The sequence below is a fragment of the Aricia agestis genome, chromosome 7, assembly GCF_905147365.1.
Source record: "Aricia agestis chromosome 7, ilAriAges1.1, whole genome shotgun sequence".
NCBI classification, from domain to species: Eukaryota; Metazoa; Arthropoda; class Insecta; order Lepidoptera; family Lycaenidae; genus Aricia; species Aricia agestis.
In genome coordinates this window covers 7,924,014-7,950,021 of record NC_056412.1, presented here as the reverse complement: position 1 = coordinate 7,950,021, position 26,008 = coordinate 7,924,014, and the positions used below count along the sequence as shown (strand labels likewise).

The window sequence follows — 26,008 nt, the reverse complement described above, 5'->3', positions numbered from 1 at the left end:
GTATAAACATGTTGCTATTCACGTTATTCAAGAGCGTAATAAATTAAGCGTTCATAGAAATTTTGAACTAAGTATATGAATATTTCAATACAAATCGAAAATTAAAGTATTAAAATAATCTATGAATAATAATTATCTAATTTGAAATGTCTGTTTATTGTATTTCTTGGATATTATTTATAGGTACCAGAATACCATCCCATAGACTCTATGGGATGGTATTCTGGTATTCGGTCGGTTCCCGAATTTTATACTCTATGGCATAGAGTATAAAATTCGGGAACCGACAGGGAAGAGCACTGAAAAATTGTAACTCCATTAATTAAACCGTGATTAAACCACACATGAATTGAGAGTTCTATAGGTCTACCAGAATCTGATGGCAATTTTTGACAGCAGATTTTCAAAAAATATCCTTGATCATTGGATACATTTTTATATTTGCATTTCTAACACACATAATCAGCCGCTTTATGAAAAAATAAGATCAAAATGTTTTATTCCAATGACCCACCCCGGTATTGCTAGAGTCAATTTAATTTCTATCTTTTTGCCATCAGATTCTGGTAGACCTATATACTCTCTATTTATAGAGTTGAAAATTATAGAGATATCAAGTGTTGAACCCACTAAAATGTCAAATTCGATAATCTGACATAGTCTACGAATAATAAAAACTAAGGAATCGTAACTTCCATACTATTACCGTTTTAAATTTGGTTCCTTTTGATCTGTCATGTAACGTCAGCCTAGTACCGCTCAAGGTCACCTAAATATTGCAAATGTATTGAAATGTGTTATGTGTACCTAAGGTACGGTACACTTTTTTGACAAGTATTGTGGAGCATGTTTTTTGACGGAGTTCCTTTTCCTTAGTTTTTATTATTCGTAGGACATAATATTTAATTTTTATAAGAGTACAAAGTTATGATCTTACCCACTTATTAAGTAATTGGCCCAAAAGTAAGGATAATAATCCCATGTAATAAGGGTTATTATTTTGACAATCTATTTATGTAATATGTTTATTGAACGTAGCACGTAGTAAAAACGTAGCGCCTAATATACCTACTCATTCGGTTTATTCAATTTATTCAACGGTTTGTAAATATGTAATAATAATCGGCCAAGTGCGAGTTGGACTCGCGCACGAAGGGTTCCGTACCGTTATAGAGCAAAAATACGCCAAAAATTTAGTTTTTTGTGTGGGAGCCACCCTATATTTTTATTTTATTTTAATTTTATTATTTATTATTAAAGTATAATTATAATAAAGGATTTTGTGAAAACTTCAAGTGCATATATAGTGGTAACAGCTATAGCTGTTACAATTATTAATTACAAACAAAAAAGGCCAAAAAAAATACGTTTCTTGTATGGGAGCCCACCTTAATAATTTTTATTTTGTTTTTAGTGTTTGTTGTTAAAGCGGCAACAGATATACACAATCTGTGAAAATTCCAGAAGCCTAGCTATTGCGGTTCTTGTGATACAGCCTGAAAACAGACAGACAGACAGACAGACAGACAGACAGACAGACATACAGACGGACAGACAGACAGACATACAGACACATAGACAGACAGACAGACAGACAGACAGACAGACAGACAGACGGACGGACGGACAGACGGACAGACCTCGAAGTCTTATTAATAGGGTCCCGTTTTTGCCCTTTGGGTACGGAACCCAAACAAAAACGACCCAAATATGATAAGATATTGCTATATACATTCTGTAGGTCGTTAATGGAATAAAAATGTATTGTATATTTATTAACATTCAACTTTGGTCTTGCAATATATTACTTCTGTCCCTGGCTCTCTCTGCATACCAGGTCTTTATGATCATAGTCTAACCACCGCACTCGGAGAAATTTAAAGTTCAATTTAATGAAGTGTTTGTCAGAAAAGAAGGAGGGGCATTTCGTACCCACCATTGTAGCACGTTGAGACATATACCAAATGAAAGGGCTTAAAAAGTTGAACACTTTATTGTATGACGATAAAACCAGATTTAGAGATTTAGAGATTTTATGTCATACAAGAAAATGTACAGCTTTTCAAGCCCTTTCATTTGATATATGTCTCAACGTGCTACAGCCTGGGTACGGGTCTCATACAAAATGCCCCTTCTTCTTTGATAGAGCTTTTGTCAAAATCTTGAGGTAATTAACATTAATTAGTAATCATTAAAATATGTGTGAGTGCTGCCGTGTGCAGTGTGACCAGCCAAGACGTTTTCTTAATCACTTCTATAATTATACAATCGCCGATTAAAATGTATGAAATTGACACAAGCGTTTGACAAACTAAAGTCGAATTTCGACTCATGTTATGTCAATTCCATACGTTTGGATAGGCGATTCTATAAAGAAGCGATAAAGAAAACGTCTTTAGCTAGGGGCTCTTATCACATCAGCTCGGCTGAAGTCTGGTGTTCAGTGAATTCAGTGATTCGCGCCACGTGGTCGGGGATGGGTGTTCGCGACTTCGATCGCCCACTCCTTACGAACGTTGTTACGTGAACATTCAAACATTTCCCTATTTTAGCTGTGTAATATTGTGTTCAAAATGTTAGTTTCACTGACAAAATCATAGCCAAGGTATGTAGACGAAGGTTATTTTTTCTTAATTCTTACATAGAATTATTTCGATCGTAAAAAAATTATAACGAATTTTGTTTCCCTAATTGTTATCGTCGTTAATGATTTATTTTATACGTGCTAATTGCTACCTTATTATTTTTCTCGTACATAAGTATAATTAAAAGTAATGTAGCTTTTCGCAGTTCAGGATAAACTGATACCTACATGATATAAACTATGAGTTAAATAATTAGGTAGCATAATATGTAAACAAGTAAAAAGTAATATGTAAAAGCAAGGTTTGAGCTGTGTTCCTATGTTTTATTTTTTTTGTATATTTTAGCCAGTTTTGTTTTTTGGGTGTTTGAACACAGAGGAAAATCTGGCCATTTTTTGGGTCTTTGGACGTTCTTATCTTTTTTAATAAAAAAATTATGAAAAAAAAAAAGAAAACATAGGGACATGCTAATAGCAGAGTAGACAGAATTAAAGAGTATGTCGACTTAGAACTGATGTTGAAATTTTTAAATTTGACGTATTATGACGAAAATCGTCGCTAGGGTTGTTAAATTGTTACCTACGAATTTGAAACTATGACATATTCGCTGGACGTGTTCCTCTTTGGTCGTATTGTTGTTTGTGTATGCACACTGTATTGTTTGTGTAAGGCACATGCGATTAAAATTGACAGAATCCAATTTTGAAATCTTTATTTTAAATATTTAAGAGGAGTCCACACCGCCCTTTTTTCCATACAAACGTTGTCCCCTGTTTCCTCCCTGGATAATGCTAGTAGAGTTATAATTTTTTTCCTGAATATCTACGGCCACTAATACGATGTCCCTATGTTTTCTTTTTTTTTTTTCATAATTTAATTATTAAATAAGATATGAACGTTCAAAAACCCAAAAAAATGGCCAGATTTTCCGCTGTGTTCAAACGTCCAGAAAACAGATTTGGCTAGATTATACAAAAAAAAGCAAAACATAGGAACACAGATCAAGCCTTTTTTTAATCTTTAATGAAAAAAATACTTAAATCGGTTAAGTTTTGGAGAAGGAATCAGGGGACAACGAATCGTTGATTTTCTGGATTTTCTGCCGTTGTCTCTATCGCGTTCTGCGGTATAGGCTTGAGGTAAGGGAGACAGCTATAGATATTACACGTGCTTTTTTTTTATTTCTCTAGCCCCTGGTGTATCCTCTTAAAAAAAAATTATATCAGCCAGCGCGAGGCACATTCCGTTCATAATCCTAGTGAAACCCGACGAATTTGATAGATATTGAAACCTGTCCGTTTCTTTGCAGTCGAACTACTGGTAGTTATGTCTATTGTGCTAATAGTGGCCATAGATATTCAGGAAAAAAATCATAACTCTACCGGCATTATCCAGGGAGGAAACAGGGGACAGCGTTTGTATGGAAAAACGGCGGTGTGGACTCCTCTTAAGGGATTAAAAACCTTACTAACTATTTTTTGCGGTTTATGCAAGGTTTATGCGTATTCGTATATGACTCATTAGTGGAAAATTGGCTAAATATCCTAAAAAGCTAAAACCATTTTTAGTTATGTATTAGTGGGCCTCTAGATGTTCAATTTTATTTTGCAATATACTCAAAATATTATTGAACAATTTGTTTGCCAATAAAATTGAAGGGCGGTCGTTCAATATCAACCCTAGACGGTCAGTAATATTGCCCAATACGTGAACGAATAGTCTGTCGGAATTGTCATGTGAGTGACACTCAATAAATGATGGTCACCTTTCTAACCAATAGGCGAACGCAAAAATAGATTAAAAACGTCGACACTCCCGCTATTCATCACTGTTCATCATTACAATCCATCATCAATCATTACAATAATTCTTAGAATGAGCGAACAAAAGCATTTTTCCACATTTTTCCACAAATTGAGGTGTACGATAGAGAATAGCTAGAGCAGGTAGGGATGAACTCGAATGAAAAATTGATCACAAGTTGATCGCTTTCGTTATTAATTTGATGAATACACACACAGTATCTAATGCCTATGTCGCCGCGTTATTATTTTGCGTTTCACGAGTCTGTACTTGATTTACACACACTATCTATTTATATCTATATATATATATATATAACTCAAAGGTGACTGACTGATTGACATAGTGATCTATCAACGCACAGCCCAAACCACTGGGCGGATCGGGCTGAAATTTGGCATGCAGGTAGATGTTATGACGTAGGCATCCGCTAAGAAAGGATTTTGATAAATTCCAAGCCCAAGGGGTTCAAATAGGGGATGAATGTTTGTATGTAATACTTCTTAATATATGTAATTGATTTTACCGTTGGTTCTTGGTGGAAATGCATGTTGAACACTAATAAAACAATATTTGCGTGCACTTTTTCCACAATATTAAGAAATTATTAACAAATTACACGACCGGTTTCTAATATCGGAATACTTCTTAACGCGAGCGAAGCCGCGGGCAAAAGCTCGTACCTATATAAAGGACTAGCTAAAGGCCGAGCTTTGTGGGGGCTCGCGTCTTCACACTGAAAAATGTTCAGGTTGTGGGATATACTAGGGCTCGCTTCGCTAGCCGTGATTATGTAGATAAAATGTATTTTTAACCGACTTCCAAAAAGGAGGAGGTTGTACGTTCAGCTGTGGATATTTTTTTCTGTTTTAGTACTCGATTAGTAGAAAGATGAATTGTTGTTAGACTTGTTAGTCTATCCCGAAAAAGAAACGTACGGTTCCCGCGCGATAAAAGAGGCCGGCAACGCACCTGCAGTTCTTCTAATGTTGCGAATGTCCATAAGCATTCGCGAGCAACATCCAGTGAACAATAATAGCATCCAAGCAATCCAAGCATTTTATTTTGTTACTTGTTGGTTTTATATTTCCACTCAAACGTTGTTACGATCTTATCCCGTCTATAACGAATGTGGGAAATTACATGAGGCGCCAGATATTTGATATTGTGCTATATAATCATCATTCGTGGAACTCTCTTTACTCTTTTCCTTCCTTTCGCTTTTTAAGGAAACATGTTGTTTATAGAACTGCACTAATAATAATATTACCACTGCAGGCTCTTACTACTGAGTACTGATCCGACTTTAATTAATGAGGTGTCAATAGTATATAAATTATTATAATTATTATAAAAGCAGCCCGAGTTGCTTTTTATATTAGGCTCTAATATAATTTACGCAACTTGCTAGTTTTTCATAGCAACACGCACATAGAAAAATGTTGATTGTACAATGTACTTGTATACATAGTTGGAAATCGGCTCGTACGGCGCGTGGGTTAGGTAACTTAGCTAGAAGCGCAAAAAGTAGCCCGCATATATTATTCTTTGCCGGAGAAGTTTAATTCGCGGGGACCGTATGTTTTTAATATCGTTTGAAATATTTATCCATTCGTCCTTCTCTACTGTGTAGACTGTAGAGCCGGGGTTCCCTTTATTTTGTTTACTGGCCGCTTTGAGAACAAATTATGTTTTAGCGCCCCCCATTGTTTCAATTTCAAATGCATCCAGATGAAATGAAATTACAAATCACCCCCTAAGCCTCTACAAAACGCCCCCATTTATTTTCTGGGTCCCATCCCTTTAGATCTGCAGCGCCCACAAGGAGGCGTTATCGCCCACTTAGGTAAAGGCTGCTAGCTAGTAGAGGATAGAGGGACTTAAAGACACCGTTTCCTTATTATAATACTAGCTGTCGTGGCAAACGTTTCTTTGCCATATAAAGTATTTCACCCGTATTATTTTATTGAAGTGACTAAATAAGTATGTCACCATGGCAACGTCCATCGCTATGTCGTCGCTCAAACAATGGTCGCCGTCAGTCTCGAGTTGTAATAATTTACCATTATATTTATTCAACAAATGCACTTATCAATATAAAAAGTACCCAGTAGCCGATTCTCAGACCCACTGTATTTTCATTTAAAATTTGGTTAAAATAAGTAAAGTCGTTTCGGACGAGTACGCGGCCTAACATGACACGATGTTAAATAACATAAGAATTAGTATTTGTTATTTCGATTTTTAAATTTCGAAACTTAAAATAATGACAAAGTCACATACTTATTTATTTATTCCATCGGTAACTTTATATATATATATATATATATATATATATATATATATATATATATATATATATATATATATATATATATATATATATATATATATATATATATATATATATATATATATATATATATATATATGTAATAATATCTGATCTCGAGCCACCGAGTCCCGAGTTAAACTAAACACACGTAGCATCTCATAACTATTCGATATTTATTGTAATTGTTTTCGGCCGGGAATTATTACACAGATACGTACCTGAACAAACATTACGGGGATATTTATTGCCGTTTTCTATCTAAACGTTTGTTGTGGATCGCATTTTTGCCATTTTTCTCTCAAATTACGTAGACCCACAAATAAATGTGAAGAACATTTAATGTATTACCTACTACTAGGTACATTGTTACAGTAGGAAGAGTCAGGTCTCTGGAGTTAGAAATTAGAAATTCATGAACGATATTTAAATCACTAACAGTTATAAGTATGATTTTTGATTAAAAGTTAAAATTACCTACCGAATTATTGTTTACAGGGTTAGGTTCGGTTATAAAAATAAATGTTTCAAAACTAACAAATGCATTACAACATACTTTAAACAACAGCAGCTGGAATGCTGAAAAACGTCGGCAGCGCGTGTTGTCATTATTAATTTAAATTTTCATTTGTTTCAGAAACAAACATGAGAACATACAAAATAAATGAGTCTCTGACCTGACGAAAAACACGAATTTAAAATGGGCAAGGGAGTGAAGACCGTGAACTGGGAGACTGAATCTCTGATGGGCTCGGCGCCGGCGCCCTCGAGATGGGAGCGGTTTCTCCCGAGAGCGGTGTTGTCACATGTTGGCCTGTTCGTGGCTTTAATGTTGTATACCGCAGGCGGGGGCTTGGTGAGTTTTTTATTTACTCAGAATGGAGATTTCAAGATTTCTGCAATTTCTGCCATTCACGATTCCTGTTCGACAAGGATTCGGAAACTTTACCGTGCGGTCATTGGTCAATGCCTAGCACGGCGAGCGTTTATTGGATTCTTGTTTATTGTTTACTTTTAAGATGTTGGAGAAGATACTTGACCGGTATATTACCGCTATATAGATGAAGTATTATTATTTATGAGGCGGTACATATAGGCTTATTCGGCTAGACAGCAAGGAAATTTTGCCAATAGAATAGATGACCATATTGTGATTAGTGCAGTGACTTGCTCATGAAAAGTCAAGCCGTGATCAACCCCATTGTTAATTTTTGTCGCGATAGTTGTAAAATTCGTTTCCATTTCACCAGTCTTAAGAGGATTCCACACCGCCCTTTTTTCCATACAAACGTTGTCCCCTGTTTCCTCCCTGGATAATGCTAGTAGAGTTATAATTTTTTTCCTGAATATCTACGGCCACTAATACAATGTCCCTATGTTTTCTTTTTTTTCATAATTTAATTATTAAATAAGATATGAACGTTCAAAAACCCAAAAAAATGGCCAGATTTTCCACTGTGTTCAAACGTCCAGAAAACAGATTTGGCTAGATTATACAAAAAAAGCAAAACATAGGAACACAGCTCAAGCCTTTTTTTAATCTTTAATGAAAAAAGTACTTAAATCGGTTAAGTTTTGGAGAAGGAATCAGGGGACAACGAATCGTTGATTTTCTGGATTTTCTGCAGTTGTCTCTATCGCGTTCTGCGGTATAGGCTTGAGGTAAGGGAGACAGCTATAGATATTACACGTACTTTTTTTTCATTTCTCTAGCCCCTGTTGTATCCTCTTAATAAGCTGCCAAAGGTTATTTGTACGCTAGGCGGCGGGCGCCGCGCCAGGCGGGCGACACCTTCGACGTGGATTTATTCCCTGAGGGGGCATCAACCACGTTTACTCTACTAGATATTGAAAACTACTTGTGGATAGAGGTGACACTTGATAAATTAGGGTCCCATTCGAATGGCCATTGTTTAATTTACTTCCCACCCACTTTAACATTACGGTTTATTTACAGATTGAGTTGGTTTTTATTTATTTATTTATTTCATAACATGTAAAATTACAATTCAATCTGGATTAAATAAAATGTCATCAAAAAATATAAATAAGATTTATTGTTTGTGTTAATTGTTTTAATAGGTGTAAATATAGCAACGTTGCACGAACGAGTGCGTACTGCCACAGAATATATTATATTTACCCAAGTAGTACCAAGTACTGCGCAAAGAATGGTACAGTCTGTCAAAAAAGTCATGAAATTAAAAAGTGGTAACATCGTAGTGTCATCCCTTTCAAATCAATCTAAGAAAAACGGGATGGGATGACACTACGATGTTGCCACTTTTTAATTTCATGACTTTTTTGACAGACTGTACTGCGTACCAATCTTTGCTGCGTACCGTAAGCGGGGAATTGACTATCGGGCCGCCCGGCGCCCGCTACGGGCCGCCCGTCGCGGGCAGGTCTGTCGCATGTCTGCTCGTCAATTCCTAGGTACGGGCACAGACTCTGTGCCCGTACCTAGGAATAGACGAACAGACATAGCGGGCGGCCCGATAGTCAATTCCCCGCTTAATGCGTACCCGGGCGTAGTCTCGGCGTGCCTAAATAAAATCTATGCTTTGATCAAAAATCAAAGACAAGGACGTCTGTCTCGTTTATGGTGCTGTCATATCGCTGTCATGTTTTGTTTGAACAACATAGAAATGAAATTGAAAAAAATAGATGAAAAATAAGGAACTACGTTCCAATAGTAAAAATACGGAAAAATGTGCTTCATACACCGTTGAGGATCACGTAAATTATAAACAGAATTTGACTTCTCTAAAGAAAGAATTCGTTGAAAAATATTCGGCAGATATAAAGTATGACAAATCTGCAGAGGATTTTGAAATTGTGAAGACACTGGGCGTCGGGTCGTTCGGGACGGTGCTGCTCGTACGTGACAAGGTGACCCTCGACTTCCACGCCATGAAAGCTTTGGAGAAATCCGCGGTCATGACGAGGAATTTCTTGCAACAGCTGACAGTAGAGAAGAAAATCATGGAGAGCATGTCCTTCTCGTTTGTGATGACGCTAGATTTCTGCTGCAAAGATAACCTGTACGTATACTTAATTCTGCCTCATCAGGCCGGCGGAGATCTTCTGGGTTTGATGAAAAAAATGGGCGAATTCTCCGAGCCGGTGGCGCAGTTCTACGCGGCCCAAGTCGTGCTAGCCCTGGAATATCTACACCATTTGAACGTCGTCCACAGGGATGTGAAGCCGGAAAACATATTTATTAACGCGTCCGGATACATTAAACTCGGCGATTACGGTTTCTGCAAAATAATAAAGAAGCGAACGTTCACGCTGTGCGGGACACCCGAGTACATCGCCCCGGAGGTAATTCTCTCTAAGGGATACACGTTCTCGGTAGACTGGTGGTCGCTGGGCGTGCTGATATTCGAGATGATCGCCGGCTACCCGCCGTTCTACAGTAACGATCGAGTGAGCTTGTACGATAAAATCGTGGCGGGCGAGTACAAGGCGCCGTACCACATGACGTCGATGTGCAAGTCGATCGTTAAAAGTTTACTAGCGGTCAATCCCAGTAAGCGAATCGGTGCGCAGAGAAATGGGGTCTACGATATTAAGGTTCACGATTGGTTCGGCGATTGCAGCTGGGAGGACCTGCTGCACCAGCGCCTGACCCCACCGTACACTCCGGCCTGCGAAGAAGTTGAAGATGCATCCAATTTTCCGAAATGTCCGGACGTTAAATTGAAAAAATCAGCTGTATGCCTGTATAAAAAGGAATTTGAAAGTTTTTAATTAAAAAGACAAAGTTTATTTGAATTTCGCCTTTCTTGTGTTCAAATTTTTTAAATTTTTTTCACCAGTGAACCTTTTAGTTTGTATCGATACACTTAATTTAGCATTATTTTTTGGATATTGTGAATATTCATTCCATATTCTCCCGTTCTCTCAAATTAACGTACGTTATTGTAATATAAGTACTTAGTGCTTATGTTAGGAAAATTCAATGTTCAAATGACAATCTATACTAATCTATACTAATATTATAAATGCGAAAGTATCTCTGTCTGTCTGTCTGTCTGTCTGTCTGTCTGTCTGTCTGTCTCGCTTTCACGCCAAAACTACTGAACCGATTGCAATGAAATTTTGTACACAGTTATTCTAGAGTCAGAGAAAGGACATAGGCTACATTTTGATGTGGGAAAATATCTTATTTCCATGAAAATATCGATGAAAATTACTTCGCATTGCGCGTGGCCAGCGCTCATCCCGGGGGTCCTGGGTTCGAGTCCCGCAGGCGGAACAAAAAGTTTTCAATGTTCCTGGGTCTTGGATGTGTATTAAAATAATATTTCAAAAATCTTAAATATATTTTATGTATAATATTATAAAAAATCCAGAAATATATCGACGCGATGCAATGAACATTTTAGTTCTAATACGATTCAACAGATGGCGCTTTTTTTTACTTCGTTGTAACATAGAACTAATCATACTTATTAGTTATTATGTTTTTGTTTATAGTTTTTAATACGTTAGAATATTATGTTTAATAATATTATCACTTGCTATAATAATAATCAATCTATCTTATCTTATAGAACTCCTACTGCATTTCTAAGGAGTTCGAGTGTGTTGTGTTGGCCTATATTCCATCCAGAAAATATATCAATGCAATCAACATTTTAATTCTAATATATGAAAACAGATGGCGCTTATTTTTTACTTCATTATTATAACAGAACTAATCATACCTACTTTATTATATATTATTGTTTTTATTCATAACTAGCTGTTGCCCGCGACTTATAAATACTGCGAAATATACTGCGAAAGTATCTCTGTCTGTCTGTCTGTCTGTCTGTCTGCCTGTCTGTCTCGCTTTCACGCCAAAACTACTGAATAGATTGCAATGAAATTTTGTACACAGTTATTCTAGAGTCTGAGAAAGGACATAGGCTACATTTTGATGTGGGAAAATATCTTATTTCCATGAAAATATCGATGAAAATTACTTCGCATTGCGCGTGGCCAGCGCTCATCCCGGGGGTCCTGGGTTCGAGTCCCGCAGGCGGAACAAAAAGTTTTCAATGTTCCTGGGTCTTGGATGTGTATTAAAATAATATTTCAAAAATCTTAAATATATTTTATGTATAATATTATAAAAAATCCAGAAATATATCGACGCGATGCAATGAACATTTTAGTTCTAATACGATTCAACAGATGGCGCTTTTTTAACTTCGTTGTAACATAGAACTAATCATACTTATTAGTTGTTATGTTTTTGTTTATAGTTTTTAATACGTTAGAATATTATGTTTAATAATGTTATCACTTGCTATAATAATAATCAATCTATCTTATCTTATAGAACTCCTACTGCATTTCTAAGGAGTTCGAGTGTGTTGTGTTGGCCTATATTCCATCCAGAAAATATATTAATGCAATCAACATTTTAATTCTAATATATGAAAACAGATGGCGCTTTATTTTTTTACTTCATTATTATAACAGAACTAATCATACCTACTTTATTATATATTATTATTTTTATTCATAACTAGCTGTTGCCCGCGACTTCGTCCGCGTGGACTTTAGTTTATAGCGCGCGGTGTCAACAAAATTTGTGTCATATTTAAAAACTTTTTAAAACCCTGGTAAGTGGTACCCCTCTTAGGGCCGCGCAGCGCGCTACACCGGAATGGCAGCGCTGAAAGTGCTCGCCTCGCCGCTGCCATTCCGGTGTAGCGCGGCCCTTAAGAGGATACAACAGCGGCTAGAGAAATGAAAAAAAAGTACGTGTAATATCTATAGCTGTCTCCCTTACCTCAAGCCTATACCGCAGAACGCGATAGAGACAACTGCAGAAAATCCAGAAAATCAACGATTCGTTGTCCCCTGATTCCTTCTCCAAAACTTAACCGAGTAATTTTTTCATTAAAGATTAAAAAAAGGCTTGAGCTGTGTTCCTATATTTTGCTTTTTTTGTATAATCTAGCCAAATCTGTTTTCTGGACGTTTGAACACAGTGGAAAATCTGGCCATTTTTTTGGGTTTTTGAACGTTCATATCTTATTTAATAATTAAATTATGAAAAAAAAATAAAACATAGGGACATTGTATTAGTGGCCGTAGATATTCAGGAAAAAAAATATAACTCTACTAGCATTATCCAGGGAGGAAACAGGGGACAACGTTTGTATGGAAAAAAGGGCGGTGTGGAATCCTCTTAATTAATCAAAATACCCAAAAACAGCTGTGCAGTGTGCACATAATCTGTACTAATATTATGAATGCGAAAGTATCTCTGTCTGTCAGTCTCGCTTTCACGCCAAACGCCAAAACTACCGAACCGATTGTAATGAAATTTTGTATACTGATAGTCTAAAGCCTGAGAAAGGACATAGGCTACTTTTTTACTGGAAAAAAGGGTTGTAAGGGTCGTAAATTTGTTCAAAAAAATCATAATAGATGGCGCCGTGCGTCTTCTACATCGCACTGACGCTTGCTCAAAAGTCTTTCTATAAGAGGTGGTATCATCTTACATTTAAGTCTCGATTTTTTTCGATTGTTATATCTATTCTACGGTATTAAATAACTCAGTACTTTATCTGTGCAGGCAGTGACGTAACCTTAATACCAAATTTCACCAACGACTGTTAAAGTTAATGCTCGAATTAGTATCACGTTAGCTGTTTCGTTTTTCATATGAATGAAAGAGAAGACAGGATATTTTAACAAGCTGTTAACACTAACAGACGTTGGTGAAATTGGGGCTAAACCTATCAATGATAAATAGTTTATGGGTAAAGTTGTGTAATTGGGGGGCTAAATAAGCTTTAAAATTTGGCATAATATATAAAGTTTAACATACAAAAATGAAGTACTTATTGTTTGCACACTGCACAGCTGTATTGATTTAATGGGTACCAGGGTTTTTTTATAAAAGCTTTTGACACCAATTTTGTTGACATCGCGCGCTATAAACTGAAGTCCACGCGGACGAAGTCGCGGGCAACAGCTAGTACATAATATTATGCATTATCTTGAAACCATTTAATCGGGACTTAACGCGACTTATTTAAGTAGTAATGCTACTACGAGTACATACTTATTCTCGACGTCGAGAAAAAGTATGTACTCGTAGTAGCATTACTACTTAAATAAGTCGCGTTAAGTCCCGATTAAAAAGTTTCATTATAATGCAACGCGAAAGTTTAAAATGCATTATCTTATTTTGAACCTACTTTTGAACATTGAATTTTCCTAAAGTATCATAGAACATTGCTATCTGCCTAATATATTTTAACAGAGTGGACTCACATTCCCAGGTGGAATAACAGTTGACAGCGCATAATTCATAATTTATGTTCTGGGGACAGGAGCCTAATTCTCATACCCTCTTCATTCGACTGTAAAGATTTGAGGACGAGAATTGGGCCCTGATTTTTATTTTTTCCAAAGGTGTTCCGAGCGCTAGAGTACCCGGCTGAGATGTCGAAGCAGGAGTATATGCGGGACCGTATCCTCACACAGAGATGGAATCTCATAAGAGTGATCTCAGATTACAACGTCAACAGAACCGTAGACGTCAACATAGAGAAGTTACTTAGTGATCAATTAGCCGCTTATGAAAGAGTAAGTAAACAATCATACGAAATTTTGGAGAAAGAGCCGAAAAAATTGATCTGCAAATTGCAATTAGACATTCCATAGGAATGTAATATCTTTAAACCTTATTTTCCTGAGCTTTAAACCCAATGTAATGACGAATGACGATGTAGAAACTAATATTTTGTTTATGTATTTAAACATAACATCATATTATTATATCCATGCACAAAACGGTTTATATCGATGTTAAATTTTGATTTTATAGCCGCCCATAAAATAATATAAACTCAATATAAATAGCCCGTACTTCTTGAAGCTCAAACTTCCTTAACTACAAATAACTTGTTGCAAAAGTTGTTCTAGTTATATTAAAGTGTTTACTATTCTGTTTGTTCTAGTTTGTAAGCGGTGTAACGGTGAAAAAATACGTAAAATTCTTAACAGAAAAGCGACAAAATCACATTAAAATACTATTTTTCTGTCGTAATTTTCCTGGAGTAAAAGTTTTTCCTGGAGATGGTTCTAAACTGAATTGCAAACTTATATAACACACGCACAAACGTTGGAAGAATTTGATGCAAATACACATTTTATGTAATTTGTAGGTGTTGGAAGACGCTTGCGGCAGCGGCCTTGCATTTCAAGTGGAAAGGAATTTTCCTCCATCAGAAGAAAAGTGGAGTATATTACAAGCTGTATTTTTCTCGTCGACTGTGCTCACTACAATAGGTGTGTACGTTCATGTAAGCATGAATTGTATATTTTGTTTCGAATTTTCTTTTGTTATTATGATAGGATTGTTGCGGTGGGAAGCACACGAAAAACGTAATATAATTTTCTTTGAAATTGGCGGACTTACAATTGTGTTCCCAATTTCGGCCCGGAACTTTTTGTTTTCCTAACATCATTAGATGTCTTTGTTATATCGGCAACAATCGTTACGTGCCTGTTTTGAAAATATTTTATTCATGGTCCATTGTACTGGTGAGTTTCCGAGTTCCAGTCGCTCAATAGGAAGCTGCGAGCGCTATTTAATGAATATGGATTCCGAACCTTCGGGTTTATTTATGGTTATTCGGCTGAGCCGTAGTACGTTACTAAAATGCCGCCAAAACGTGCTCATTTTATTTTGGGGCTTTTCCCGAGAGAAAAACACGAATGCGAGGATATTTCGAGAAGTGCATTTCATAAATCACGCCTTCACGACCGAAGAATGCGTTACACATACTCGTATCTATAAATAAAAGTATGAAATAATGACTCTCATTTTAATATATTTTGCGTGTCTCCCGAAACAGCGGAAGGTAATGAGGGAATAAATCAGGAATTATCCTCTCGTGCAACATATGGGCAAAATTTTTCATTTAACTCAAGAATGCAGCAGCTGTTACCTCGTCCTTTACATGTCGACACTAAAAATAGATACAATATCTTATAAAGTTCTAGGAAAATGGACGTGAAAATGGGAAGTGTTTCAATACATCGTGCGATCGATTTACTGCAATGGACTAGTTTTCATTACCGTGCACAAAATTGCTTTTGCTAACCGGTTTTAATGCTGCAAACTGTAGGGTGAAGTACCATGTACCCTACAGTTTGAAAAAAACTTGAGAGGTGTCAAGTACAAAAACCTGTATACTTACACTAAAAAAAAGAGAGAAGCTATGTCCACACTGTGCACTTTCATCTTCAATTTTCGTCATCAACTTTCATATTGGCGCATTCAATAATAATTGAATACGTCAAGGAACGCAACGTCAATATTGTCATTTTCGAAGTTTTGGATACGGTCAGAGGGCATGCGTCGCGGGCATGCCTCACGTTCGCTGTTGACTGCGCTATAACGCGGCATGAGTTATAGCGCAGTCAACAGCGAAACTTGACGAACAGAAAAAGGCACAGTGTGGACAAAGCTAATGAGAGACAGAGAGAGAAACACGCGCTACCGCACGGCTTACAACTATAGCATGACGTGTCGTTACAACTTTTTCCGTCTATCCCCCTTTCGCAACGTGTTAAGGAACTTTGTTCCAAAACAACCTTACCACATAAAATCATCATCATCATCACTATAATCGACGGTGAACACAAGTGGTTTCCAGGTTACGGGAACATAGTGCCGGTGACCTTCTGGGGGCGGCTGTTCTGCATCGCGTACGCGCTGGTCGGTATTCCGCTGACGCTGACGGTCATCGCTGATCTGGGCAGGGTGTTCGCTACCGTCGTGTCCGTTGTCGCCAAGCAGCTGCCGACGATGCCGAGTAAGTACGAACTGAGTGCCAGGTTATGGGTTTTGATAAAAAAAACAATTGGCACGAATCATTTGTAGTACCTACTACCTAGTCCTTTCTACGGGTCCTTCCCGTTTCATACCACATATTTTTCATAACGTGGTATGAAACAGCGAAGTAGTGTTTTTGAATTGCCTGTTTTATACCGGCGTAAGAAACAGCGAATACCTTTTTTGAATTAGTCGATTCGTACCGCAGCGCAGATTTTAGTACAGTCAAGCGCAAAATATCTATGATTAAGTACATATTATATTATAAATTATTTTGATTTAATTTTCTTTTATTTATTATTAAATATTATATTTGATTATTTAAATTATATATTTATATAAATTCATCCCAGAGGAACCAAATATTGGGCAATTTATTGATGGTATACGAACTATTATTGTGCTTTATTAAAAAACCTGGTAATGTAAAAATTTCAAAAAGATCACAACAATCAATTGAAATAAATCAAAGAATATATTACATCATCCATGAATGATTTAGAAAAATTAAGGATTTTATAGTAAAAGTAATGATTATTTTACTTTTTTTTAATTATTCTACTTTTTTTTTGTTCCTGTTGATTTTCATTTTACGACTATGATTTTCAACAATTATGTAGTTTTTATTTACATTATTATTCTTGTTGATTTGTTTTAATTTTTCGACAGTGATTTTATACAATTATTATATATACAGGGTGTAACAAAAATAAGTGATAATACTTGGGTGTGTACGTGTTCCTTGTAGAGAGTTCACTGTGAAATTAGCAGCGCTGAAAGATCATTTTTTTTTAAATTTTGTATAGGGGAACTCGTGACGCTCGGGCGCTTTCCCATACAAAAGTGAAAAAAAAATTGATCTTTCAGCGCTGTTACTTTCACAGTGAACTCTCTATATGGAACACATACACACCCTAAAGTATTATCGCTTATTTTTGTTACACACTGTAGTGTTGCCTCCGTGGTCCAGTGGTTAAGAGCGTGGCTCTTGACTCGGATGTCATGGGTTCGATTCCCGCGAAACATGTCCAAGTTTGGTTAGGACAATGCAGGCTGATCACCTGATTGTCTGATAAGTAAGATGATCCATGCGTCGGATAGGCATGTTTTAAAAAGTCGGTCCTGCACCAGGTCTCTTGCCAGTCATGTCGGTTTTCCGTCCCACTTAGTTATGAGAGTAAAGGAATAGAGAGTGCTCTTGTGTACTGCGTACACACTTGGGCACTATAAAATTACTCCTGCGTACCTGGCCTGGTTTCAATGAAACCGACCACCGTCACCGAAACCGGTGTGGGGGGTATTATATAGTGTTAGGTTAATTTTAAAGTTCTATGTGTAATTTAAATCAAGCTGTGATTCTATTGTTACAAATCTGATAGTATATATATACTATTCAAAATCAAAAAATATATAAATATATATTTTTTGATTTTGAAATAAATGACATTTCTTTATACAAAATATATTTTTTATTTCTTCTTGTTATCACTTTTCTATACGCCAGTATAAATAAGTGATTAGAATAAAAATATTTAATAAAATTCGTGGTACGAATCCACCCATACCAAAAAAGAATTCGTCGTTTCTTACCACTGCAAGCACCGCGGTACGAAACAGGCAATTCAAAAACAGTACTTCGCTGTTTCATATCGCGGTATGAAAAATATGTGGTATGAAACGGGAAGGACCATTTCTACTACATGATTGCCTTTTTTCAGAACTTTACAAAACAGCGTGCGATTTTCTCGAATAGTTCGAATCGCTCGATTTCGATTATAGAATGGATGAGAATCGTGGTCTGTAAAGTGCGCCATGATTTCATTTCAAATTATATTTTTTTTTTGTTCTATACCGTCATGACTCATGTCACCTTACTAGGACGAAAATAAATATTTTGTTCACGGACGTAAAAAAAATACGGACGGATCGCCATTAAGAAATGAGTGAAGCACCCTTAATAAGCCCAGGCGATCATATGTACACATCTTGCACAAACACTCGCACTGTAATAAGCCGATCGTACCGCCATTACGCAATTAGACTGCATCGCGGTGACACGTCTTTGTCATTCATAAATAAAAATAAATATGCCATCTTGTGTTGTAAAATGGTGCAAGAACAATACAACCTTACACAAAAAACATCAAGGAATAATATTTCATAGGTAAGATAACATATTTTTAAAGTATTTTGATAAAATAATGTAAATATTAATTCAACTTCAACAGGTCAGTAATGTCCATAACAAAGTGGGGAAATTTTCCCCAAACCGGGGAAAATTTTAAATTATTTTTAAATAATCAAATAATTAATTTTATTGTCTTTTATTAGTGTCATGTAAGTATTTAGCATACTATAGACCAGTAATTAGGCAGGAATACAATAATAGGGGTGTAGACAGTAAACGAAATCTAATACAAATTATTGTTTTTTTGAGAGTTTGTATTATAGAATTACCGAAAATGGGCATATTTTACTTAATAACTTTATAATATTTTTTATTTAATAAGTGATTTTTAAATTGAAATAAGAGTGTATTTATTTTTATACATATTTTTAGGTGTAACAAAATACTTATGTACTATCAGAGAAGTTGATTCCTATGCAAATCGGGGACATAAGTAGTTTGGTTGCGTTACGTCAATCCCAGCCGACAGATCACAATTACCTAACATTGAATTGACATAAGTATTCGACCAAATAACGTTGGTCTGTCAATTGCATAGGAATCAACTTCCTTGATGGTACATCTGTAAAATAAATATATTTCCTAAAAATAGTCTACACCCCTATTAATTTCTTAATTTACAAAAGTGGATATAATTGTTGTTTGACGACCTCTGTGGCTCAGTGGGTGGGCTATCGGTAGCTCAAGCCGGGGGTCGCGGGTTCGAATCCTGCCGACGGAACAAAAAGTTTTCAAAGTTCCTGGGTCATGAGTGTGTATTAAATATGTGTATCATATAATAAAAATCTTAAATATATGTATAGTATAACAGTATTAAATATATTTCCGTTGTCTGGTACCCGTAACACAAGTCCTTCAGGTACTAAGCACGGGGTCAGACTGACGTGGTGTGAAGCGTCCATAGATAAAATTGTTGTCTTAGATTTCCTTCAGTAGTAGGGGAGGGAAGGTGCTATTGGTGTAGTCACCCGAGCGTCATTGAGACCTAGTAGGAATGAAAATATTGAATGGACCTCTGGACCAGGAATAAATTTAACACCATGTTAGGTGATTTGATTTGACGTTAGCGCATGGTAGAACTCTCGATAGCTCTAACAGGCCGTTAACTGATTTAACAAGCCATTATTTATTTAACATTACTTGATTGTTTGATGAAACGGGTTACGGGACTTAAGTATCTTATATCTTTTCATATACAGGTTTCTTATATATGTTTCGGGGGCGATAAATCTGTCTAGCTAGGAATTATTTTTAGAAAATGTCATTTTATTCGTGTTTTATCGAATACCGAGCAAAGCTCGGTCAAATAGCTAGTTATAATTTTATTATTGTAAATGTTTGTACATAATCATTATTACTAATAATGTTATGTTAATAATATACTTCTCTGTACGTAATATGTGTTTATTTTCTATCTATAGTGTCATAAAAATAATATTTTCATTATGACATCTTTAACAACCGCTTACATTTCTGAAGCGAAAAAAACATAAAAATATGTTTAAGTATAAAAAATACATTTAACTTGTCTGAGTTTACAAAAAAAGTAGGGAAATTTTACAAATTTATGATTTATATGGCAACCCTCATATCACGCACACGTCCTACACGGGCGGCCATAACTAGGCTTCACTCGTGATTAGAGAAGGTTACGTCCGTACTTTTTTTACGTCCGTGATTTTGTTATTCGATTTCTATTATGCGTGTTTATATGTTATTCCATTGCTTCTATTGCTTTTAGGATTCTGCACCCGCGTGTCAGACGTAAACCCCGCGGGTCAAAGATCGCTTTACGCGTTTTGGGCAGTCGGGTTCCTATTCCTGTACCTGTCCGCCGGGGCTTTGCTGTTCAAAATGTGGGAGGACGACTGGAGCTTCTACGACGGGTTCTATTTCTGTTTCATAACGATGACGACCATCGGATTTGGAGATCTTGTGCCAAGTGAGTATAGTTTTGTCTTCTTCATTTAGGTCAGAGCCCCCCAGGGCCCCCGCTACCATATGTGCACCATCTTTAGGAGCGCCAAAACCAAGGTCCCAAAAATTTTGCCTAAAGGGACGCCAAAATCCTTTTTTGCACACAGGCGCCAGTAGCCCTTACGGGGACCCTGGGGCCCCCGATACCATATTGTGTGAAATGTGTGCAATGCACACGGGCGCCATCGTCTAGGGGCGCTAAATCGCCATCTTTTAGGGGCGCAAAAACTAAAGCCCCTAGGGCTCGCACTTGGCTGATTTTTTTTGCTTTATTTCAACTACTTATCATAAAAATAAATAAAAAGGGCGCCAAAATCATTTTTGAATACAGGCGCCAGTAGCCCTTACGGGGCTACTTTAGGTGAATTGGAACTCAACGAAAGATTTTTCGGAAATAAAACTCATTATTTTGGAAATTGGTTAAAAAGAAGATAACGAACATGAAAGAGAATTGTTAAATGGCTACATATCACAAAACTGCCGACCGTACTCAACAAAATGCTAATGCGCACACATTTATCATCGAGAAATGAATAACGGTACTGAACTACTGACAAAATATCTGTTTTAATTGTAACACTCACGCATGCCAGGCGGTCTGTGGCGAGCTTTATGAGCTCGTAGTTCGTACACATCAAACAGTACGAAATATTTGAGGGAATTGCTAGTTACATATTCATGTTTGAGAATCATCTCAGTCATTAAACGAACGTACTTAATTTATGTACTAGTACTACATGTAACAACGTAATAGGGTAGGCAGCTAAATAAAAAAATGTCTGAAATATATTTTATCGTTCCCAGTGAACCGCTAAATTGTCTAGACAGGACACAGCTTTACGTAAGATTTCACCGAGCATTTAGTATTCTCGTACTTCCAGAACGGCCGAAGTACATGCTGCTGTGTACGCTGTACATACTTATCGGCTTGGCACTGACTTCGACGATTATCGAGCTGGTGCGGCGGCAGTATGCCAGGTCCTGGCAGCAGTTGCGGGCGCTGTCTGGCCCGCTGGCAGACACGTTGCGGAGACTGGGCGACGCCGGCCGCGGAGTCGACGTGTCTGCGCTCCAGAACGATCTAAGGAAGGTCCTGACTGTGGTGAGTAGCCTTGGCCTTTTTGAGTGCCTTTAATCGAAAACTTAGGGCGAGCGCTCACTTTAACACGACAGTCTTAAGACAGAAAATAAAACACAAAATGTTTGTTTCAAGTGCTCATTTTCATGTGTTTTGTACAGGAATTTGATAGAATGTTTTAATATTGTTGTATCAAGTGGGTCACGCTTAAACGAGTGTAATGCGCGATTGAATAAATGTATAAAAATCGCGCCCCCCGCCCCGCTTTGCCTCACATAGGCGTATCTGAATTCTGAACCATGAACGATCTGAACTCTGAAGACAGTTTAAAGTGCGTAATGTTTTGATATAAGTAAACGTTTTCATATATTTTATTATTAAAGTTGTGTAAAAACTAAAATCCTAGAACTGTGAACTGTTACCTAAATATTGCCTTGACGATTGTGCTTCTTATTTTTTTATATTATTTAAGTTATATAAGTACCTAATATGTGATTTACGTGTCTGGTTAATTTAAACTTGTTTCATTATTTCTTATCAGTTAAAGGCTTTGTTTATAATGCCGTCTGGACACGAAACGAACGTGTTTAATATTTATAACTCAACTGTTTTTTTAATTGAAATATAATTAAACCAAAAATCTACTAACTGATAAATAGTACTAAAACGCATAACGTAACAAGCAACAATGAGGTTAACTAAGTTAATTTTATAATTAAGAAAATACCGTTAGCATGTTAAAATGTACTTATCTTGTGCTAGCATAAAAAGATCTTCTAAAAATAATCGCGTTTTATCATGGGAGTATTTATCAATTCGAATTGGAATTGTTTGTTTACGCACTGTCCGTAACAGATCTTGTATGATGTCTAACATCTAACATCTTTCACATCCCGCACTACAGCGGAGTGCCGACAACTAGATGAAATACACGCTCATTGAATGATTGCGAAAAGATTGATATTCTTCACTTATCATTCAAAGTAATAACTCTCAGTGACTTGTAAGCTCTAGACTGTAGCATAAAGATAGCGCTGAAATGGACTTGGATGCCAATTTTATTTTCATTATAGCTAAGTTGCTTTAATAATTGTTTGAAACAATTATTTAAGTCTACGTCTTTACATCTCCAGGCTTTTTCACATGAATACATAATTATATAATTTTCATATAATATGTGATAATTCATAAACGATAATTCATAAAGTTACTCTGAAAATAATATTATGTAGTTACTTACAATATAATCAGTAAAGACTAATGGGACTAATATGACCTAAGTAAATATAGCTACAGTTACCTATTTTCTAAGAATATTCTTAACTTTACGTAATATCCCCAAACAAGGCTCGAAGAAACCGAAGAATGATATGCAAAAGGTGATACCTGAGTGCAAAACCCTCAAAACCTGATATGACAGCCTTCACCTTGTTCGTTTTAGTCATAGCGGAAAATTTTGGCACAAAAATGTAGATAAGTCAGTCAATTCATTAGAGCATATGAATTAGCTTATAAAAAAGAAATTTTCGCCTTCACATAAAAGAGAATATTTTTCTGAAGACTTAAACTCGTGTTTCTTAATTCTTAATTCTAATGTCTATACCATCTTTTTACATATTTGCTGAATGTTCCTAGAGAAATTTCTATATTAAAAAAAAAGGAATATTTCTATAGGAATTCTCTCACACCCAGGCTTTTTAAAATATTCGTTGAACGTTCTTTCAAATTACTGACGCGATCCTACGAAGCGAAAAATAAAATTGTCTCGTCTAATTGATTGTGCTTCACGCTGTTTGCTCGACACGGGTCGATACTTGAATGGTGAAAGGGTGGCCCTTACGGGTTTACAGCCCCATAAAACGCACCAAGTCCAAACACCAAACAGTGTTAAATGCCCGAAATAAACAATAGACCTTTTTCAGAAAATCATTGCAGATATAGGTAACCGTCCAAAATGATCCATATAAATCCAAATCATCATATCGTATTCGTATTCCGCAAAGTATGAATTTTCTATATAAGCTCTCTAATATTATGCAATGTATGGATGTACGAAATTTTGTCAAAACATATCCATAATCATCACCGAAGTTACAAAGGGTAGACGGATGCGGGACGGATAGAGCTAAATTATAAGGGTTTCATGCAGCTCCTACGGAACTCTAAAACGTAATGACTATATTTTGATAAAGTAATAGACATGGTTAAGTGGAACTATTATACGTAAACAGAATATTTATTTGTACCTGTTAAGAAAAGTAGGTAATATCAAGCTTCAATTTGACTTTACCGAAGCTCAACGTAGTTTGCAGAATCGTAGGCACATTTTGTCAATAAAACTCAGTTATATCTTTACAAATAGCTCGTGATGTAAAATTATATGAAATATTGAATGGCAAAGGATATTTACGACCGGCAGACATAAAGTTGAAAAAGTGCGTCAGTGTTCGCGACCTTCGGGAGTATTACGTGTCAATGTTTGATAGATATTTCGACATCTACAACCAGATTTAAAGATAGCAAACGATAGCATATAAATCTGACGGATAAACCGCGCTGTAGGCTAGCCATAAATATATAATCGTTTCGGTTGCGTATCGGCGAAGCTTAGGGGCTCTTAGTGGTAAAGAATATTTTACGGCTTAATACGCGTACGAGATAAAACATGGATAAAAATACTTTATCTCTTTCATGAGAGATAAATTGCGATGCGAAAAAACTTTGGAAAGCCATTATGTGAATGTATTACCTATCATTGGTCACTGAAATGGCGCAAAACTTTATTGGAATTTTCATCGAAATCTACACGGAAATTCAGTTTTATTGATTTATTTTTGTACTGTGGAAAATTTTGTTAATTACCATGTTATATAAAGTCAAAATAGTAGAAAATGACAGAACTGATGAAGAACAGGACTACTATCGGGAAAGCCCACTTTTATTCTTTCTAAATTGTACAATTTTGGACGAATAAAAGTGGTCTTTCCCGATCATAGTAGTCCTGCGAAATATTTTGCGCGTTCCAAGACGTCATAGTTAATATCTATAGATCTGGAAATCAAGACTATCTATCTAGTCGAATAAGCTGTACTCAGCATTTCGAGCCGTAGGCGGTAGGTTCTATCGTACCCGCAACTCTGCCTTAAGCGATGAGTGGAGCACCATGGGGTTTTAGTGGGTAGACAGGAGTCCCACATACCCCGGCCGATATCCCCAATTTGCCGGGGATGCGTAAAGCATTTCCCCATGTTTAAAAAAAAGGTATACTATTTCAGTCGCATTTATAGCACATTGTTTCGTGTTGCTGGGGTGTGGTAATTTGTTACCACAGTAACAGACTGCCTTTTGACTTCCTCGTACTCGTAATGTTAAAGTTTACGTGTGCTTAAAGTGAATTAGAATCAGTATACCTACGCTTACAAGAAGATTTTAAATTATATCCAGGAATATTATCATTTCTAGTGTTAGTGTTTATTGTGCTAAAGAATGGTACCTTCTGGAAATATTTACCTTTTAAAATCTTATTTAGACTATAACCTAAATGTGGGTCCATTCTCATGACACGTGACGTAATAAAACGTTCTTTTTCAGGTCACAATGCCCCGACTGAGCGGCGGACGTGACTCTCTCGCTGAGAAGAGGCAGCTAGAATTCGAGGTGGCTCTGGAGGCAGTGATACGAAACATGACGCACCCCCTGCCCAAACAGAAACCACCGATTGTTCAAATTGTTATATACGAGTCTTCAGTCTAGTTTTAAGGATGAGTAAAAATAGAAGAAAATGCATTTAGAGATGAGCACGCGCACAGCTATAAAATTATTAAAAAAATAACAAAGTGAATTTGCCGTTGATCAAGGAAATGACTTTGATATAACACATTGGACACACTCCTTGTCGGCAATCGATCAAACTTATGCGTGTTTCTACATAATAAAGTCAAGAAATTTACATGAAAAACAGGGTTGGGGACTACTGCGAGAAAATTATAAGCTTATACTATTGAAGCCGGATTTTTGATAATCAAAACACTTCTGTTAAATAATTTCCACGTAAAAGAATACTGTACCTGTATGGAGAAATCATTGCTGGGGCCTATTTTATTTAAGACCAAGAAATATTTTGATTTTATAAAGTCGTGATGAAATCGTTTGGCTGATATTAAGAGCGTTAGATGGAAAAGAATCA

General features: G+C 36.4%; 1 protein-coding gene across 2 annotated transcripts; it reads left to right on the top strand.

Moving 5' to 3' along the window:
• The first annotated feature begins 2,467 nt into the window (after positions 1 to 2,467).
• On the top strand, positions 2,468 to 25,780 carry LOC121728912 (cAMP-dependent protein kinase catalytic subunit 1). Of its 2 annotated transcripts, XM_042117239.1 has the most exons (8): positions 2,468 to 2,605; positions 7,358 to 7,576; positions 14,149 to 14,322; positions 14,904 to 15,027; positions 16,401 to 16,559; positions 20,509 to 20,709; positions 21,626 to 21,846; positions 25,414 to 25,780. In XM_042117239.1, exons 2-8 carry the CDS (start codon positions 7,421 to 7,423, stop codon positions 25,573 to 25,575), a joined length of 1,197 nt encoding a protein of 398 aa, XP_041973173.1. In that variant the 5' UTR covers positions 2,468 to 2,605; positions 7,358 to 7,420; the 3' UTR covers positions 25,576 to 25,780. The 2 variants fall into 2 exon arrangements, with proteins under 2 accessions (XP_041973173.1, XP_041973174.1); XM_042117240.1 differs by lacking the exons at positions 2,468 to 2,605; positions 7,358 to 7,576 and adding an exon at positions 9,358 to 10,440.
• Positions 25,781 to 26,008: the final 228 nt, after the last annotated feature.